This window comes from Orbicella franksi, chromosome 1 (assembly GCF_964199315.1).
Source record: "Orbicella franksi chromosome 1, jaOrbFran1.1, whole genome shotgun sequence".
Taxonomy (NCBI): domain Eukaryota; kingdom Metazoa; phylum Cnidaria; class Anthozoa; order Scleractinia; family Merulinidae; genus Orbicella; species Orbicella franksi.
In genome coordinates this window covers 28,899,714-28,921,415 of record NC_138145.1, presented here as the reverse complement: position 1 = coordinate 28,921,415, position 21,702 = coordinate 28,899,714, and the positions used below count along the sequence as shown (strand labels likewise).

The following is a 21,702-nucleotide window of genomic DNA, read 5'->3' as shown; positions in this document are numbered from 1 at the left end:
CAAGCAAGTTTAGAGTAATAGCTGTTAGAAGGATCGATAACTTTGCTAGAGACTCGGGAATGGATTACAAATTACGAACAGTCAGATGATAAAGAAGGCTCCATTGTGTGGTAAAACATAAGCAGGGAAGTAGGACGGCAGCGCGGCATGAAACTAAAAGTTCTAGTAATATGTTTCGCATAGAAGAAAACACCTTTGACCCATGTAACCAAGATGTAACAATATGTCATGGCTAGAAATACTTGATGCATAGATATCTTAAAGCAAGCAACGAAAACGATAATTTCATCAATTGTCGCCGTGGATTACAAGAAACGGGAAGCAAAAGCAACGGTTTGTTCGGATAGTAAGAGTGACTGTTACTCTACGGAATTGGTGTGAAAGTATAACTACACGTCATTTTTCTTCACTTACACGGGCAGACCTGACGTCTACAAGTACCGACGCCGGTAAGTTCACGTTGCTTCCAAGCATTGAAATTGAAATACCGTGTGAATACTCTCTGTATAATTGCTAATATAACTTTCCCACTGGACTATTTTCTTTACAGTTTGTTTTGGAAACACTCCAGTGGACCATATATATATCCGTACCATGCTCTTCTGTGGGAAACGGTAAGGAATTTTTGTCAGTACTGAACAAGTGAAAGGGTACAGAGCCGCTTCAAAAACCAGCATACAATCTTGGCTTGGGAAAATAAATAAAAGAAAAATGGTTTGTTCCACAAGTCTCGAAACTTTCTGCAGGCATAGAAAACTCTTAGGATTTTTTAAGTGGCACTCGGCCACTAAACCTCAACAAATGACGAGAAGACCCCAGTAATCCACATTGGCATTCAAATGAATTTACATGTAGCTGTCGGTGCTTTTCAGTTTCCCAGACATTTGTATTTAAATTTTCCCTTTCGGTGATCAGAAAATCCCGGTTCTCAGATGCTCCCAACATTCTTGCGCATCAATGATTGGTGTTAAGACAGAGAACATGAACAATAGACAACAGATATCAGGTCTACATGTATCTTTATAGACCTGAGAAAGCCAGTTATACCGACCAGCATTGGCTTCGCACATGCGTGTGGCGTTTACTCCGTCTTGCCAGCAATAAAAATAAAAATAAAAATAAAAATAAAAATAAAAAAAAAATAAAAAAAATAATAATAATAATTTATACAAAAGCAAACAATTGTCAAATACTTTTGAAATGTTCGTGGCTAGTCTGACGCGGCGTTTCGTCTCGGCCAAGAGACTCTTCAGAGACCTTTAGAATTCAAAGGCAAACTCGTTGAGCATCACGCCCAAAGTATAATAATAATAAAAAGTTGAAAAGTATCAAGATCTAGCAAGAGAAGTTCGAAAAATGTGGGGTGTGAGGACAAAGGTTATTCCAGTGGTAGTGGGAGCATTGGGATCAATACCACTGAGATTGAATGACAATCTGAGAGCCATTGAGGTGGGCATTCCTGTTGGACTGATCCAGAGATGTGCATTGTTGGGGTCGGCAAGAATTCGTAGACAGGTGCTGGAGATGTAGAAAGAAGAGAAAAAGCAAACAAGGGGTGTTTCTTGGCTTCCTTAGGCAACTTGTTGTTGCCCGGAGCCAATGACGAAACCAGCTTCAATATCATCAATAGCTGTGCGAATCTTTAATAATAATAATAATAATAATAATAATAATAATAATAATAATAATTGTTGTTGTTGTTGTTGTTGTTGTTATTATTATTATTATTATTCAAATCCAGGCTACACTGTACAAATAACTCGCAAATCACAGGGAGTACAGTATCTTCGGATGTGAAAACAGTAGTTCGTTTACAGTCAGTTACCAGTGCCCGCGAGCACTTACCTGTGCATGTATAACCAGCGGATTTCTTCGCGGCATAAAATCCAATATGGCGGACAGGTCATCGAGAAAATTGTCCTCAGCACGTTGTCCTCAGCACGTTGAACTTATCTTTGGAATTTTACCAGCAAGACTCCACTATGGTAGTATTTATTCTGGAATGATGTCAGGTTTTGAACGAGTCTTTGTAACAGAGTTTGGAATTGATCAAGAAGTCCTCAAAATCTGTGACGTCCCTGGTACATGTATGGGTGAACTGATGTTCGTTCCCACGGACGTTGAAGGTAACACAGAATCTGACAAAATTGGCAATCTCATTTCGAATACTTTTAATATCTGATACCCCGCGTGTAGAATTATTATCCCTGATTTCATTGCATGTTGACAGCAAGCATCAATGTCCAAAGGGCTAGGGTGCAGTTCCGCAAGACTTCCACTGCGAAGATACGCTAAGGCTTTTTAAATCCGTTTAAATCCCACGCCATGCACTTTGCAAGCTGTCAAAGTCAAGCACCGATGAATGCTTTATTAAAAATGCCAACCGAATGCGGGTGGGAAAATGTGGACTCAAGTAACCTGAGAACACTGGCCCCCCTTACTACGTACCAGGTCCGCAGACTACCCTATGGACCGGTCCATGGACTACCCTAACAGACCCCCTCCATGGACTACCCCCAACAGACCTGGGTTTACGCTCAGGTGCAAGTTATATCATTACATGTACAAATTGCCATTTTGTTTGTTGTGGCTATATACTAAAGACCGCATATGTTCATAATCGGCCAGGATATGGGGGATAAAGAGAAGTTAAGACCCATAGTACCATAGTACAGTAACTTATCATGTCAATTCTCCTTCCATAGGTAAGTGTTTGTATGCCAGCACCAGCAAATATAAATGTGCACACTGCTACATGCCCAAAACTCCAATCGCATGCCGGTATGAGGGAAACTTTTAAAGGCCACGCCAAAGATCTTTGGCATAATCTACACTGAATGCACCCTGGCTGTTGGGTTCAAGGACAGTCGATTGCTTTTTTACTTGACTTATTTAATGCTTCTCCACTCATGTGCCATACCTAACTCATCAGTTAGTTTTGGCACATGAGTCGACAAGAAGAGAAGAGCGACATTTGAATCAGTTTGGTTTGGCAGTTTCAATTAAGTACAGCAAACAGTGAGAAGTTCAGCAGAGCCTGTCACATTATGCAACATTGGAATGGCTGCTGATTCATATGGCACAACTTGTCCTCATGTGCCAAACCTAATGCGTAAATTACTGTAATATATTTTTGATATAACAGGACTTTTGATTGACTAAAAAGTGATTGGCATGACCTGTCATGCATGAAGCTCGAAGTCATCACTAAAAATAATGGTAGCAAAAACTCCATCGTGTTTCGGAACTCACCAGTCTATGGCTTTGATTTACGAGTAGTCCGCAATCTGCAAAAGTCAGACACTGACTTACATTAAGGCCCAGCTTATGGTATTACCACATAATTTATCAAAATAATGCCACTGAACACCCGGAACAACATGTGCATTTATTTGGGAAAATAAGAAGTGGATAAGACAGAAAATCACCCTTGAATGACCACCATCAACTCCTACTGTATTGTCCCAACCACTTTGTATTTTCGCTAGTGAGACTATATTAACTTTAAAAACTGTACAAACTTTTTAGAGTTATTGTTTTAGATCTACACCATATACATATTCTTTATTACAAAGAATGGTGTTGTCTCTTGATTCCTTCTGCAAAGCTGTGGTATCACAAATCTGTGAGATTAACACAACAAAGATACATTGTAATGTCAGTTACATGCTGTGAACCAAGATGTGAATATTGTTTTCATGATGAGATTTAGCACATTTTTGGACTGCATTAAACATGATTCAGCTGCATGTACACTTTCATTTTCTGATCAGGTCATACAAAAGGTACTTTTGATGACTTATGATGCTTCTATGATGACTTATCTTTGGTTAATTTTCCTTTTACAGGTCATGTTATGACACAACAGCTGAATTAGAGACTGGAATTGAATTAAATTGCCTAAATGAAGATAAGGAAAAGGAAGGTAAAACTTAAATAAAAAATAATAAGTGATACCAATAATAATAATAATAATAATAATAATAATAATAATAATAATAATAATAAAATTGAGAAAACGTGGGGAATGAAAACAACAACTGTCCCAGTGATCATTGGAACTTTCGGGCTTGTCAAGAAGGGAACAGAAGACTACATCGGCAAGATTCCAGGTAATATTAGAATAACAGAGCTACAGAAGACTGTCCTCCTTGAAACTGCTCACATACTTAGGAGGATTCTATCCATCAAGTAATCCAGCAGACTTATGACTGCCCTAGGCTCACGGATTGAACTCGGCACCATAAGTTAAAAGCGGCAAGACTTTAAGGACTTATAATAATAATAATAATAATAATAATAATAATAATAATAGATAATACTAATAATTATTAATAATTTATAAATGATGATGATGATAATGATCACTTGTATATAGCACCATGCCTACACTCATGGAACTTTACAAAGAAATGTCTAATACTATACACGTCAGTCAGTCAGTTGTAAAATCTATATACCGTAAACACCAGTGGATAAGCTGCACTCACAGATAAACTGCATCCCCAGTTTGGCAACTGAAATTTTGGAAAAAAGTGTTGAAAGAAATTAAAGGAAATCAAAATTGGAATCTTGAGAAATATGCTTTTAATTACAGGACTAGGATTGAACATTTGTTTATTTATTGAACACCATTCTCTCTAATATCGAAAACAGAGAACACTTCAAACTGAAACCCTCATCTATAATTTTAGCTCTGTAATAATATGGACATGATTTCTACTGACATATGTTTCATCTTTCTCTGTTATATTTCAACCAGTATTATTTTTATTCCTGTCAGTTTTTCAATATGGTCCTATATCTCTTTATGCCATAAGGCACATAAGGCTTTTTTTCAATATGCTACAGTATATAAATAATGGAGGTACAGTCAAACCTGCTTATAACGGTCACCCTTGGGAAATGGCCAGGTGACCGTTATATACAGGGTGACTGCTGTACACAGGTTTCCCTTAAACTCCCCTGGAAGTCAATAAATAGCATTTTTATGTGCAAATAATCACTCAATTTATGTTTTATTGACAACTTGATAACGGGTAACGGCAACGAAATAAAGACGATAAAAAAAAGGCCCACAAAATGTCTGTGGTGTACTTTAAGGGAGTTGCAGTATACTGGGATCTACGTTTCCTTGTATTTATTACAATTTAATGGCAGATTTACAGAACAACAAACCCAAAAAATAAGCCACGAGGATAGTTTGTATAAGAGTTGCGTGGCCCCATATAAAAACAAATCACCTCATAAAATTATAAGGAAAAGCTTTTAACGTAACAATATGGATCTCAAGAAGCGAAAAAAATCGGTAATAGTTTTCTGATATTTCGGAGCTGGAAGCTTGATTTCATGTGGTATGTCATTAATTTTACTCAGTGTGAAAGAAAGTTCTTCATGTTCATGTATTACTGATCATGTTTAGTACTAATATTTGTATTTTTGTGAGACCCTTGCCTTAGTGGCTGCTATTTAATGAGCTGATGAATAAAGCTTGTCATTATTTGTTAGTCGTAACCCAATTTCATGACCGTTATATACAGGTAAAAGATAATGAAATCGTGGATTCAGGAAGTCTAAAGGGTGACCGCATCTGTTATATACAGGTGACCGCTATATGCAGGTCAACTTAACAGTAAATGTAAGGGACGATTTTTGGGAAGTCGTTCAGTGACCGTGATAGACAGGGTGACTGCTTTATACCGGGCCACTATATACAGGTTTGACTGTATTTATCTTATATAGAGATAGACCTCCTGAAGGCTGTTTGCCTGAGTGATTTAAATGATTAGTGCTGTTGCTCGAGGTGAGGGATCATTGCATACCTGGAAAAAAAGGAAAAAAGTACAGGTTTCATGTTAAGTGTGTTTCCCAGCAAACAGAAGCCAATTTGAATTATCAATTGTTTTATGACTCTAACCGTAATCAAGCAAGCCAAGTGCCTCACCAGGTCAATGTTTATCTCCAGTTTCTGTGGCATGATGTGACTAGGAGTATTTCTACTCCCCCCTGGATGGGATGCAAGCCCGTTACAGGGTTACCCCCCAGCATTTAATTCGCCGGTACCCATTCATACACCTGGATGGAGAGAGGCACTGTGAGAATGAAGTGCCTTGGCCAAGAACTCATTCAATGCAGTGACCTCAGCCAGGGCTTGAACCCTGACAATTTGATGCAGAGTTGAGCACACTAACTATGAGGCCACTGCCCCTCCCACCTTTTAATATCAAGATGTGCATTAAATTTCCTCTTTTACTTTTTACCAGATTTTGAGAACAAACTGAAAAGGAAGATTCAATATGGGGATGCTGAGGAGGTCAGTAGAATTTCCCCAAAGGATCTGACGAAATGCAATTCTAATGCATTGTTTATGGCCATGAAGGTAAGAGACTAGGCAATTACAATATACTGATATGTTAGTATTATTTGTCCTTACATGCAAGTGTCCTGAGTTCATATTGTAAAGCAGTCAACAATTTTCTATTTTTATATGAGAAGTTTACAAATTTCTGCTTTTGGAGTGGAACTGAATACATGATATGTCTGTTTTTTGTGACCAAATATTTATTATCAAGAGATACTACTGTTGGGTGTGTCACTTAACATACTTTTTTAACATACATTGCAAGGTTTGCAATTTTCATGTCCCTTTTGATTGCTTTATATCATGCTGACAACCTAACAACTTTAAATTTATTGACACTCCCTTTTATGTGAAATTCATAATTTATGTGCTGTTTGTAATGTGGCTGGTGTTTCACCAGGAGTAATTCCAGAACATTATTTTCACATTATGACAACATTTGTTTGAAGTTGGATTATTTAGAAAAAGGCCAAATTATCCAAGATGGCCTGCCTAAAAAAAGTTTTTGAAAAGGTGGAGTGCTGGTTTCAGTATAATTTCACTACAAATTTATGTTCTCACCTAAACTTTAACCTTTGAATAGCCTTGCCAGGTCTGATATAAAAGTTATTAAACATTATTGCTGTTTTGTAGTTCTTAGATAGAATGGTTCATGTTTATCGTAAATGTTAGTTTGGCTATTGTTTACCAACAACATTCTGTCTTACCAATAGATGAACTTTGAAGTTCGCCGCAGAGTAGATGAAAAGGGTCCAGACGAAGAAGAATTCAACAAGCTAGCTCACTCCTTGGACGAGTTCACCTCTTCTCTCCTTAACCCTTTAAAGTCTAACACAGAAAACCGTCAAATTTTTGCAGATTCTTTGGGTGATGTTATGGAAAATGCCATTGAGTTAGAACAAAAGAAGGTGAAGAAACCTGTTGGTTCAGTCTGTAATCCTTGCACACACACACACATTCCTATACTCCACCTTGGTACAAGGGGTAGTGTAAAGACCCCCTCCCCCGGACCATACCAGAGGCGAGCGATGATTTAGTAATAATATTGTACTTTAAAATTCAGTCCTGGAGAAAGAGGTCGGGGTTATCTTTGTCATTGCCTAGGTCGGTACTTGACCATTTCTTTATGTGAAGGTTGGTCAGCAGGCTGTTTGTACAATTTTTCAAAGAATTTAATGCCATATTTTTTAATACAAACTCACACAAAAAAAACACACTCTCAGAAAACTAAAATAGGTCAAAATAGTGGGTGGCACTTTTAAAACAAACTAAAACTTGAAGTTTGTGAAACTCATTTAATCCAACTATCATGGACATAATTTATTATTATTGTTATTATTATTATTATTATTAAGAAGTTGTGCAAATAATAGTTTTAAGTTTGTCTTAAAACACAAAATAAGACAAGCTTGAAAATGTATAGGAAACAAGTTTAAAACATTTTCACAAGGTGTGACTATTAAAGGTCTAGCACAATATTTATTAATATTGTATATTTATATACAATATTTAGTATTGATAGAATATTTCATCTGCATGATATATTTGTTATGAAGGGGGGGGGGGGGGGCAGACTTAGTACTGAATTAAATTTAGTACTAACTAAGTAGTAGACCTAGAATTCCGCTATAGTCAAACGGAACTCGTAGGAGATTTTAAATATCGGTTTCCCAAACTTCCATTTGTTGGAGTGTTGCTCACTAGTTAAGTTAAGTTAAAAATTGTTGAAAGGTGGCCTAAATCAAAGTTAAATTAAGTTAAATGTCTGATTGAGGTGAACATTCTGTTTATACTCCTTAGTTACTGGCTCATCCAGTTCTTTACAGCCTAATGAACAGCAAATGGATCAGCCACTCAAGAGAATGGCGCAATGCACCATATTGGAAATGGCTGTTCCTTAACCTCTGCTGTCTATTTGATTTGCTGCTGTTCCCAGTCCTCTTCCTTGTCCTCTACCTGATACACCGAGTCAGGGAAAAGGCACAAGCAAACAAAAGTATGATCAGTTTATTAAGGTTAAGCGAGATTATTTAGCACTGAAAGAACAGTCAACACTTTTGAGAGTGAGAACATTAGCATGACATGTATTTAATTAAGTTTGAGGGCTGTGAAATAGCTTTTAGTGCTGCCTAGTTCAGGTCAGTAGATTCCGGGCTCATCAAACAGGCCCATTTTTAACCAAAGCTCATAATAAGTGTGCTCAGAAAATAAATTATTTTTTACGCACACATTGCTTACAGGGACAACACTCCATTGTAGAGATCATAATTTTTGTACTGACTTAAACGTTTTTTTGTTGGTTTTAATGCTTGTTCTTAGAGAGAAAATATTATATTGCATCCAAACGCTGTTGTTACTCTATAATACTACAGAAGGGTAACTGCGACCTCCAAAGAAAGTATACAGTTGTATGTCCAAAATATATTACAACTTCATTTATTTTATTTATTTTTCTGTCAGAACGTGGAATTGCATTTGTGATAAACGCAACTTCCGAAGTTGCAGAACTGTCCTTTCAACTGATGCAAGCCACCATCAAGTTTGTGATGAATAGATACGACCTTAAGAACGTCAAGTTCCACATCATAACAAGAGGAGAAGATAAAATTCACTTTGATAGCAATTTGTCAGACGTTACAACATTGAAGCAAGCAGTGGATAAGCTTGAAGGAGGAAACGAAGGCATCCCTGCGCTGCATAAAGATTTAGAGAAAGCTGTTTCCGCGTTCGATAGCGAATGTGTCAGTAATTGCAAAAAGGTAAGATAAGATGCCCTCTATATGGCTGTAAAGCACTTGATGACAACTGATTTGATCGCTCAAGTGAGAGAATATCTGCGATAGAAATTATAGACGGCATCTTTAAATTAGCTCTCAATTAATTTCCTATCAACTTGTTCAGTAAAAACAAATTCGACGCATACTATTCACATAGGTCTTGATTGTGCTAACGGATCATAGAACATGCGCAAGAAACGAGAAACAGAAAGTTAAGGAGAAAGTTGGCAAATTGTCCGACGTACAGCTGTTGCCAATAGCAATCGGAAGACATGTCAACCTTAAGGAACTGCAGAAGATCAACAATGGCCGCGAGGTTCCTATGTTCGGAGAATACGAAGAGCCTGAGAAAGTTGGAACGAAGATTATTCAAGGTACGTATATGGAACAGCCTGAAATAGGCCCGGTAACACACTACGCCGGAGAAATTTGAAACCGGTGTTTTCATTTTGATAACGCATTAAGTATTTTCAGTCCACACTATGCTGGAGAAATTTGAGGACGCAACAATCACAGGTCATTTTGGATTTGTGTTTGAGGAAAACTCCGACCGGGAAATCACATGATTATTGTAACTTCATCCTTTTAGTTCACTTGTTTTATTTGTTTTCGAAAAGCTCCGTTTTCAAAATGTTTTCCATCCACACTAAAACGCAAAGCCGACGTTTTCAAATTTCTCCAGTTTGAAGAGCGGTTTTGAAAAGCTCCGTTTTCGCGACCGATTCAGTAATATGGACTGTTGGCCTAACCGTAGTAATAAAGCTGCATTTTCGCATTTCTCGTGTGGTGTGAACGGGGCCTTAAGTTAAAGATACAACAGGTTCAGTCACTCAAACAAGGGGTTGATTTCCCAACAATAACGTGGTTGCCCGAAGCTCATTGAAAACCACCCGAATGAGATTGGCAAGCACCGCCGGAAATTCTCCGAATATTTTTTCTTTTTCATTTCCCGATTGGAATAACTGTCGGCCATCCTAGTGAAGTAGCTTTGAAGCTGAAAAATTCGGTTTCACTTGTTTAATATTCAATGTTTGGAAGCAATAAATACTCTTTCCTAAATACTCTTTCCACTTTTACGTGTAATAAGGTCAACATCTTGGAATGTTAAGAAATTTGTGGATATGATCAAGCCTACTTAAGCACCCTTGTTCAATGTCTGACTTCGTTTCCTTTCCTTTCACAGAAATAGAGGGAAAAGACTTCTACGGTACGTGCAGTACTGATTACTTCTTGTTTCGTACATTTTTCACGCATATTGAGGAAAGTTTTGACAACCCTTGTAGTTTAATAATTTTAATCGTAATTTAAAAACAAATTTCAGGAAAGGTATATGAAGACAACATGGCAATTCCGTGGGAAACGTCAGTAATTTTCCTAATGTTAATTTAATTTAATTTGTATCCAATCCACGATAATTTGGACACTTATTGTTCTCTCTTAGATCGCTACTTGGAATACTTCATGACACCTTATTTCATCTTTGTTCGTGACACACTCAGCTACCTAGCCCTGCTTGGTCTTCATTTGTTCATATGCCTCGCTCCTTCCACAATTGCCTTCAGTGGAGTCGAGTGGGCGATTTTTCTCTTCTTCTTGGGTCGAATAGCAATGGAAGGCAAACAGTTTTTTCGCGCCAATGTGCTGCGGAGATTTAAACGTCATCAAGATGTAACGGGCAGCGAAAGAAGCCTTGGCGTTCTGTGGAGTTTGACCAAATATTTCAGGTATACGCTCCGCAGTATTCAAAAGCGTTTCCCGCTTAACCAATATTTTCATTTAGTCCATTTATTACTTGTTTAGTAATTTTTGGAGCTGACTTTAGACTTCTTCTGGTGTGTATTAGGCTCATTTATGGTAGATGTAAACTAAGTTAAGTGGCACGGGACCAAGCTAAGGAAATCTGTTGATAGAGCAGTTTGCAATTGACTGTCGTAAAACCAAAACCAAAGTAATCACTCTAGCCAAACACAAAGGACATAGACAATACAGGGAGCCAATCAAAACTCGGGGTAATTACATGTAGCTGACGCGAAGCGCGGGAAAACGAGTGCAAGCGAGCAGCGATTGGTTTTGGTTTTACTTCTGATTGGATGAAAAATTGGCGCGACTTATTAAGCCAGTCGCGAAGAGTAGTAAGTGCAAAACCAATTAATTTCCAACACTCAAATGAAAACCTCTCAAGTGGTTGTAGTGAAAACGACGTCCTCAGAATTAAGAGAAAAAGTCATTGTGAACTGTAACCTTGTAGCCGCGATTTGTACTACTTCACGTTACTTTGTTTGAATTTGTTTAATATTTATTTTTGTTTTGCAGTAGCAACTGAAAACAGGCCAAAAATACATATTCATTTTTCTGTCCATAAAGTAATTCCCAGCTATTTCTGGAAAATGAAATAGCATGTTCACTGTCTGCTAATACCTTCTTTTATAAAACTGCCGAACAAAGTCTTAATTGCATCCTCATCAAAACCGAAGGCCGGCGTTCTTAAGACCTCAAATGCCAAAAGAAACTAGTCTCAATATTTTCACTCACTGTTTGTCTTTCACATCTCCAAACTTGGCATTCAGATAAGGTCTAGTTTACTCTAGCGACATATAACGACATAAGAAGGACGTTATGTCGTTATGTTTGCAGTGTGAACATCCTGACATAATGACATAATAGCAATACCAGCATGACTATAACGAATAAAGGGAAAAAAACTGATCTTTTCGTTGTAATTATCTTTATGTCGATGTTCACATTACCGACATAAGCGATTATGACGTTATGTCGCTATTGTGGCCTATATAAGCAGTTTACACTGAAGACAGTAATCAGTGAAACTAGCTAACAGACACTATTATTTCTTTTCAGCGATTGCTGGAAAATCCTGGACACTGCCACCATCGTGATTTACCTGGCTACATTTACACTGAGAATGGTCACGTGGGCTTTATCTGGTGCAGTTGTCAACAATCGAGTCCTGGTCATTACTGGTTACTTGTACGGACTCAATACCATGTTACTCACGCTCAGGGCGTTTGGTCACATGATGGAGACGACAAAAAGAATCGGTGCCATTCAGATTGCTTTGTTCCACATAATTGGAGATGTGGTCACTATCTTTTGGCAGTTTTTGGCAACCATTTTAGCCTTTTCCCTGGCTGCAACCAAAGTTTATATGGCTGAAAAATCGTATGTTATCGAAAATGGCATTGGAAGAGATCTGTAAGTAAAATTGCTTTTAGCAATTAATTTTATTAAAGCCATTTTGATGTTTTAGCGCAGGCTGGGTTCTTGCAATACCGTACGCTAAAGCACTGATGTTGAATTCATTTGAAAATACTTTTTCTTCGTGCAGTCAGGGAATTTAGTTCCTTTAAATGTGTATGCCATCTTAACGTCACTGTCTAAAATTGTCAATATGTTGTGTCATTTCAGGGCATGCAGCACTACCGGAATATACTGGTATGATTAAGATAACTCCTGTATATGTCTAACCTTGTGAACTGCTTTCTTAATTGTTTTGTTTGTTTGATGTGGTTAGTACCATTTAAAGGAGCCACGTCATGGTTTGCGCATCTCAAAAAAGTTGAGCCAGTTGCCTAAATTTTTCGAGTTCGTCGTTTGTGATCCGTGTTAATCTTCTCCATTCTTAACCATTCTTGTTTCTTTATGGCTTATTATCTCTTTAGTGCGTTTCTATCTTAGTAAGGTATTACTTTAATTTTTCCTTTAATTTAAAGGCAATTTTGTACGTTGCCAAAATAACTCATAATGCTGTGACTGAGTAAGCTGTTGGAAGTTTTCCTATCAGCATTGACTGCTGTAGACATGATGAGCATCTCTGTGATAAATGGATAAATGGCGTCGATGATGCAGCTGGATTTTAAGGGATGCCTTTGCACGTTCGTTAGCATCTTGCAATGAAAACTAAAAAGTAACAGAACTCCATAGAACCGCAAAAAATTGAATATGAAGGTTAGCCAGCTGTGATTTCTAAAACGCCGATGGGCTTGTCAGCTATTTATGTAATGTGTACGTTTTATGTGATACCATTTTTCACGCGCTTTGTGTCGGCGACCTCTATTTGCTTTGCAGTTGATTGGTTCACTGGATTGTCTCTTTAAAATGTGATTGGCAAGAGTGATAATTTTGGTTTTACGACACTCAATTGAAATCTGCCCTGTCGACTGAGCTATAACTGCAATAATTTCTTCATTTCGACAGTTGGTGGTCGATGCTCAAACACTTCTTATGGTCCTTGCTGGGGATAGCAGATCTGGATCCTCTCGATTCAGTTGATAGTCCTTCGGTCATTCTAGCGTATTTCCTGTACGGTGTGTTTTTGATTATGGCCGTTATTCTTCTAATCAACATGATGATTGCTCTTTTATCAAACACATATCAGCAAGTCGCGGTACGTACTGAGGTGTATACATCTGTACATAGAGTTGTTTCATGTCCAGTTCCCTCACTGAGTCACGCCTGCAGGGACTCATGGTAGTTGTATTCATCATCTTGGACTGGATATTGCTTTCATGAATACAACTACCATGATTCCCTGCAGGTGGGTCTCATAGAGAGAATCGACCATTACATCCTTCCTTCCTTAGTAGGCAAGAAAGTACGTAATTAATTGTTTATAACACGGGGAGTGCTTGTGCAATCTCCCGAGCCAGAGGCTCATTTTCAAGTGCTTCTTTCCCTCCTTCCTTTTTTCCTCCGTCCCTTTTTTCCTTCTTGCCTTCCTGCAACTGCCTTCCTGCCTTCCTGCCTTCCTGCCTGCCTGCCTGCCTTCCTGCCTTCCTGCCTTCCTGCCCGTCTGCTTGCCTCAGCCTCCGTTCCTCCCTCCCCCTTCTTCCTTTACCTCTACGCTGCTAAGCTCTTAGTTTCCGAACTATTGCACTGATGGATTTTTGCGTTTATTTTCAGGACCATTCTTTAATGGAGTGGTCATACAAGAAAGCAATCACCATCCAAGTTTACAGTGCTTACGATCCCATACCTGTACCTTTGAACCTGATATCTAATTGCATCACACTACTGTGGTCTTTGAGAAACTGTACATTGTCTACAAGATCAAATATTCCAACGAATAAACAGCGGGTAAGTGGAGACATTTATTCAATAACAACAGCGGCTTGTTAATGAACGCTCTCAGTTATCTGTTATGAAGAACCAGTACCAAACCGAAGACAGAATTCATTCACGATGTAATTTTAAAACACCGCGTTTCTTTCCAATCATTTTAAGTTGAGTAACTAACCTAAACGTTTACGAAATCACGGTTTTGCTTAAACCTAGCGTCATGCCTCCTAAGGAAAGGCATAGAAGTCCATTACTCTTACAACGCTCTCAGCATGTAAGAATATTAAGAACCCGTACTTGAACGAAGTGGCATTGTGCTGCTATGGACTAATGTCTCATCCAGGGAGTATTAGTATAGCCAGTCGATAATTTTAGTCGCTATTGAGGTACTTTATTCACGGGAAAGTTGATTGACCTTTTTGCCGGTCTGCTCGTCATACTAAGCCCTAACTAAACCTGACTCTCCTTCTCTTATTGAACTCGGAAACAAGGCACACGGGCTATGGAGAAGATACGCTATAGCAGAACAATAACGTTTATTTACACTAGATCATTATACCAAAGACCATACTTGTAACCACCATACTTATGTTCCTTTAGAAAGAAACGGAACACAGCTAAATTAATCGCACATGCATTTAATCTCAAGGCTCTAGATGCAGTTGTCGAGGATCTTTACCGTACCTACTTTGCAACTTATGGTTATGCCTTTCCTCTGACAGGTAAGTGCATGCTTTTGTGTAGTTCCCTATATGGTTCATTAATCCTTCATTAATTTGAATTCAAAAATGTAAACTTTGAACTTTTAATTAGCAATTCTTCGTGTGGCTGTGGTTTCTGAAATTGTTAAAAGCTGTGGAACGTTATTTTGCACAGACTCTAAATAATCCTATTTCCCATCCAGAGGAGACTAAACTGGACCAGGTGCTCCAAGAAACACAAAGAAGCCGTCAAATGACCAATCAGATCACTCAGAGGATCTTTCCGGTACATCCGGGACATGGTTGTCAACAGGAAGTTCTCCCTTGTGGTGAAAAGGTAACAGAGCAAAAACACCGCTCCCTCGTCTGAGTGATAAAAAGATTGACCGTTATGCTTTTTCTAGGAAAACAATAAGAACAATAAAAACAGCAACAAACAAACAAAACAAAACAAAAAAAGCAAACAAACAGCACTGAAACCGGAGTATTAAGCTTGGTCAATGTATATAACCACACTACCGGTGAATGCTCAAATCTAAGAACCTTAGGAAGAGAAAAACATAGCAAGACATATTTGCAAGATTTATCAGCATTCTCTCTCAGCGTAATAGTGTAACTATGGCTCTGCAGATATTTGCGACGGGAGAGAGGAAGGGAGAGGGGTGCTACTGCTAGAGAACCCGACAAAATGCTGTCAAAGATGACCTAGCATTGACCACCCGTCCCATAAAACCAAAAAAGGATTGGACAGGTACAAAACAATTTACATCAAAGATCTCTTGTTTAGGCGTGGCAAAGTATGGGCATTAGAGTTGAAGGATGTCTTTTGACGTGTGAAGGAGCGGAGGCTTGTCCAACATGTAAAGATGACCCAGCTGAGTACCACGGTGCAAGATATCTCACTCCTTTCTCTCCACAACATTCTCATTTCGAGGTACTACATAATTATCGGATGTATTTTCTCTGTATATGTATATATATAGCTTGATATTCGTCCATTCACATCCGCTTATTGATTCGATTACCTTTAAAATTAATGTAAGTTCCCTAATAGGTTTTTTTTTTTTTTGCAATGGTTGGTCATGTGACCAATAATTTCTAAACTTTTAGCGATAGCTAAATGAATTTCAGAGCTGGAAAGAGCATGTTTTAAATAGCCAGAATACCCATTTTCAGACCCATACCATCTAAGGTTGAAATTCAATGACGAATTGAATATTGCCAAAAATGGAAGGTTTTGTATGTTTGTGAGGAACTCGGTGAAGGGAATCCCATATAATAGGGACAGGGGTGCTCTTTGTAGCTTTAGGGGTTTAAAAAGCGGTTTTGGTTCCTTTTGGGGTGTTCCTCAGTGGGAGCTTTAAAAAACAATGTGACGGGAGATAATGTGTTGTATTAAAATTGTACCTCTTGTGGGTTCTTTTCAAAATTTCCAACGAGGACCTCCGTCCTTTTCATATGGGAGTCGCTCCCCCGGGGAGGGGGGTGAGGAAGATTTCCCCTCCAGAAACCTTTCCGTTTTGAATTACTACCAAATAAAGCTGTTAGGATATAACTGTTGAAGATAGAAAGAGGGGGAAATTATTAGAAAGAATGGAAAATTCTAGGGACATATTTTATGACAGTTTGAAAACTTGCAAAATTACTGGGATTTATATGGAAAACCACTGTAACGTGTAAGCTTAATTCTATTTTTTTTTTTTTTTAATGTCTATAGTGGTTTATTATTTGTAGATGTTCTGTCCATTTCTGATAAAATGCATAACCAATGACTAAATCAGTGTGTTCTTGAAAAGCACGTCATGTGACTAACTGTTCCAGAAGCTGCCTCTTGCGAAAATAAAAAAGAAGGAAAAATGGTATGCGTAAATTAAAATAATTAACAGTAACTGTAACAGTAACTGTAACAGTAACTGTAACTGTATTAAATTTATGTGCAGTTCATATTTCCCCATTTTTGACATTCATACAAATATATTAGCTATTCGTTTTAAAGGGAAACATAATCAGACACATAATCAGACAAGAATATGCACGCTCACAATACTTACTTGGATCGTTGTTACATTCACTTGCAGGTTTTAATACAAGAGAGCAGTGAGAAGAGGTTCATAGGAATTGGTGTTGTGTGGGAAGACTATGGCTGTCATGTCATGCCGGGATGGCAACATGGCACTGTGGGCTACCATGTTGATGACGGTACAATTTTTGACGCCAGGAATGAAACAACTGGAAAGGAAATTGAGGGTAGGGAACAGTTTGTTCTGTGCTTTTCATGCTTTATACTCGAGTGAGATCATTTCTTCTTAAATGAATGTTTAAAGTTTAAAGATCTTAATTTATTTCATGTAATGATACCTTATCTTGTGACTAGAAAATTGCAGTCTTTTAAATTTCAATGGAGTCCATATATTCAAGATCACTCTGGTAATGAGTCATTGCTCATATGTACAAAAATGTGACAGGACGCCATTTTACAAAATTTGGAAGTACTTTTTTAAAGATTCCGACAAAAGATTGTCTGTAATGTGAAACACAACAAGAAACCTAGGAGTTAAGTTAATTATAAAGCGAAGCAAATATGGATGGCCTTCTTAACAAGGGAAATGAGCAACAAGTCAGATGTAAAGCAAATGAGTTATAGCTTAAGCAGATACAAAGAATCCGATTATAATCCATCAAATATTTCCGCTCGCACGTGATTGGTCCAAATGCGTCAGGTGACTGAATACCCCCGCTAAAAATGGGGAATATCCGGGTGATATCCGCCAATTTTCAAAAAAACCCCGCGTGTAGCGAAAAATATTTGAACAGTAATAAACACAGTAGCCTCCATTTGACTTTAAAACATGCTCCGTTATTTGTCGTTGGACATTATCTGTTCCTCGAGGCTCACAGTTTTCCATGAGTTTCGCTCTCGGAAAACTGTTTCCTTCTCGGAACAGATAATGTCCGCGGATAAATATCCGAGCATATTTTCGCACCAAATGGAGGCTGTTGTTTATTTAATTTCAAGACTAAAGACGACGTCGCAACCGATGTACATGTAGCTGTCGTAAACTAAAATATTATTGTCTATGTATGTTTTAGATGCCATGGCGTACAGAGGCGATTTGATTGGCTGTACTGTGAAGTTTGATTTGGCAACGGAAGGAAAAGTTCTAGTTGTGTTTTCTCTGAACGGAAAACAAATCACGCAAGAAGAGATATCGATACACAACCCCAATAGGAAACCTCTGTACCCTTATATAGGCATGGCACATAAGGGAATAAGAGTACTAGCGAAGGTAGGTGTGTAGATCTGACCAGGAGCAGTCATCATCTGTGGTAAAACGTTTAGGGAGTAACAAATTACGCTAATCTTTACTAACCTATCACTACTGACGATGACTTCGATAGCGTTGATCGTAGCAGTGTGCAGGACATCTGTCATATATGAACTCAGTTAAATAACCTTGCTCTCCATGAGTTCTCGTAGCTCAGTGGATAGAACGCCCGCCCGGTGTTCGGGAGGTCGTTGGTTCGATTCCTGTCGGGGACGCAGAATTTTTCTTTGTGCCATGCTCGTGCCATGTTTATTAATTCACCTTCACATTCAAATTACGCTAAAGTAATACAGTTACGAAAAAGATCTCATTTTTTTACATCTTTTTTGCGAAAAGTTATACTTCTTCTCTACTTAAGCTTCATCTTGCATATATATTTATCGTTGGTAAGGAACAGACTACATAATTACTTTATAAAGTTATAATGGCCTTACTTGTATTCTCGCATTTTATTACCATGACCCATCTCTGTTGTGATATTTATTTGTAACTGTCATGTGACTAACTTGCATCATCTGTATCAATCTTTAGATGAATTGTAGTGAAGGTACAAATCGTGTTACTGCATGTACGTTTGAAGCCACTGGCCAGGAGGGGAGAGAGAAGATCAAGATGGCTGTTAAAGAGCTAGACAAGTTAGCTGAGACTTTTCAAGATAACGTAACAAATGTTAAGAAAGAGATATTTGACATTCGCCACGAGCTAGATATTGCTGGCAGGGAATTCTCCTTGTTAAAGTCTCAGATATATGCTCACTTGAATCTGATTGGACCATCTTCCATAAGTGTGCCAGTAATGGATAGCTCGATAACTAACTCGGCAACCTCCAGCAACTTTCAGCGACAAAACTGTGGTGAAGAAGAGCTATTAAATTGGCATTTGCTTGCAAGGTTTAATGAGAAAGTGCATAGTCTCGGAAATATCACAAGCGAGGGTTTCGATTCATTATTCGACATGTTAAGGGTTGTAAAGGAAGATGGAGAGCGACATACTCTCACGCTAAAAGAATTGAGAAAGGAAGTGGAGAAAAGCACCGATGCTCAGCGACATTTACGAGCGGTTGATGTTATTTCAACTCACGGATACTCGGATCCTGTTATCAGTATGTCAGATAACTCTTGTTCCACTTTCAAGACAGACGTAGATGTTTAAATATATCTTTCCGAGTCACGTGGAAGTTTGTTGCTTACTAAAACCTTTTCATGACTAGTTACTAGTCTAAGCACATTTCAACTATCTTATGTTAATGTACGTAATTTGTTTGATGTTAGTTTAGGTTAGTCTTTATACTTTTACGAAGAAGAATGGAATAGCATACTGTACTATGTTTTTTTGGTGATTAATTACATTCTGACGATGATATGTTCTTTAATCAAGGAAGGTAGTAGTTGATACTACAGTATGACTTTTTTAATGTAATTAGCATCACATGTGTGTCTCATCTATTTGCATCAGTATACGCATAAATATAAACTCATGATGTTAGACTTTTACATGGCATTTGTATGTGCTATGTTGTACATGTAAAAGAAGCTACACAGAGTTGTAAAAAATCCTTCAAAGCGTACTGTCGTGTAAACCTGCTTGGTACAACAACACCACAACTGAGTGGAAATGTTTCGTGAACTGTTGCCAATCGTTTGAAAATTAATAGCAAAACATAACGAGACAGAAAATGCACACGCTCACAAAAATGGCTTCAAAAAAAAAATAATAATAACTTGAGAAAGATTACCTTAGGAGTAAAGGCTTTATGAGAGATCAACTCGCTTACCCTTCATGCTCTCTTGTCCTTACCGACTGAAAAGTAAACAAAAGGTAAAGAACGAAATATTTCTGTGTTTGGCTCTCTGTTCATGAATTAATTTTCTTTTTGTCCGGGAGTGGAGGGTAATAAGTTTTAAGACATTTTTGGTGTTGGATATGGGATATATTTTTATAGGTTTACATCATGTTTATTTTAAAGCTTCAGCTCAGTGTCATTTGCAACTCTCCTTCATTTTCTTTTTTTGTGTGTGTGTGTTCAATTCATTATCCCCTATTTTTTTGAAGTCTAAAGGCTTGTTTAATTAAAATGCAAAATTGTCTCGTGTATTACTTTGTATTATTTGAACAGACTCTGCCATTATGCTCAAAACTAAATGTATCTACTTAAAAATCCTCTTGCAATTGCTTCAGTGAGAAGCAGATGTCCTCTCGTTTGACGTAATCGCTGTCAGTAATTCACTTTCAGAGCTTTTTGTTTTGCGGTACCCTAAGCGTTTTGACAATCTCTTGACCTCAAGAAACCATAACACTTCTGTAAGGAAACAGTAACTTATAGTTCACAACAGTAGTATGTCAAGAAAACACCCAATTTTTTTCACGCTTAACGTCAAAATAACATCGCGCCCGTCCGAAGTCCGTCTTGGTTAGCGAAAGGGAAAATGGCGAATTCGCAGTGAACGCTTCACTAAATTAAAACTGGATAAAAGAGGTTCGATAGCAATAATATCAAGGCCACCATTAGGTTTTTAATTCTATTTTTAAGGATCTTAATAATATGGCATGCGGGTTTGACTAGAAGCATAAATGACACGAAAAGGATCAGCAGCTGCCATCTTGACGTCAGCAAATATTTTCTTAGTTTTTATCAAGATCTTCAGTTTTCTTGTTAAGATGCTGCATTAGAGCACAGAGCTAAAGTAAATACGGGAAACTCTAAAGACCGGAGCTGATATTAAGAATGTATTTACTGTGTAATCTTGATTTAGTTTCCGGCAGGCGATAAGTTTTTCTATATCACCGTTTCTGTACGTCTCATGGCAGTATCGGTTTTGTAACTCTTAGGAAAGGAGTTCCACAGTCAGTCAACCACCTCACCAGAAGTAAGATCTTCTAAGCCTTGAATGATCGCGAGAGTAAGTATTTGTTAAAAGCTGTTAAAAGTTCAGCTTGTACAAATTTTGAGAAATACACAATACATACTCTTTGTTGGCCATCAAGGCTCCAATAATAGTTTAAGTCATTTTATTCTATGTCTTTTAACTACTGCTTGGGACATTCGAAAGAGAAAAACGTCCAAACGAAATTCATTACTCCTGCCTTATTTCGACAAGATTTTTAAGCCTTGAAATTTCCTCACCCTAAATTGGGATATAATGAGAATCAAAATTGTCCAAGACTGGGTTTTAGAGAAATTGCTATTACTATTGACTTTAATACGGTTTTGGTCTGAGTTCCTAACATACATATGCGGTTAATACTGGATTCCAAACCCTGGAACAAAGTTGGTTTCTTGCAAGACCAATTTAGGTGTAGAATGACTACATTTTTTCGTGTGCAAAAAGAAAGTTCGGACAACGATTGGGAAACTATAGGTGGAAAGAGAAAGTGTCCTGTTGTTCTGGGCGCGCTTATGAATGACAAACTTTTTGTGAAACAGGAGGCAAAACTGGATGATGCCGTTCTTTATTCATAGTTTC

At 37.9% G+C, this 21,702-nt stretch overlaps 1 protein-coding gene across 1 annotated transcript; it reads left to right on the top strand.

The window, feature by feature from the left end:
• The first annotated feature begins 286 nt into the window (after positions 1-286).
• On the top strand, positions 287-20,778 carry LOC145501271 (uncharacterized). The gene is made up of 20 exons (XM_081480768.1): positions 287-449; positions 551-614; positions 3,849-3,925; positions 6,264-6,379; positions 7,075-7,269; positions 8,162-8,357; positions 8,822-9,120; positions 9,296-9,512; positions 10,322-10,345; positions 10,580-10,862; positions 11,995-12,348; positions 12,562-12,588; positions 13,351-13,540; positions 14,056-14,229; positions 14,861-14,933; positions 15,116-15,249; positions 15,700-15,846; positions 16,991-17,159; positions 18,003-18,199; positions 18,770-20,778. The coding sequence occupies exons 2-20, from the start codon at positions 595-597 to the stop codon at positions 19,388-19,390; spliced, it is 3,513 nt and encodes a 1,170-aa protein (XP_081336894.1). The 5' UTR covers positions 287-449; positions 551-594; the 3' UTR covers positions 19,391-20,778.
• Positions 20,779-21,702: the final 924 nt, after the last annotated feature.

What these genes read in the sequence shown, in the direction of transcription:
- LOC145501271 (XM_081480768.1), top strand. Translation starts at nt 595, where the DNA reads ATGCTCTTCTGTGGGAAACG. An exon ending in TGAAGATAAGGAAAAGGAAG is followed by an intron (nt 3,926 to 6,263) that starts GTAAAACTTAAA and finishes ACTTTTTACCAG; the next exon opens with ATTTTGAGAACAAACTGAAA. An exon ending in AATGGCATTGGAAGAGATCT is followed by an intron (nt 12,349 to 12,561) that starts GTAAGTAAAATT and finishes GTGTCATTTCAG; the next exon opens with GGCATGCAGCACTACCGGAA.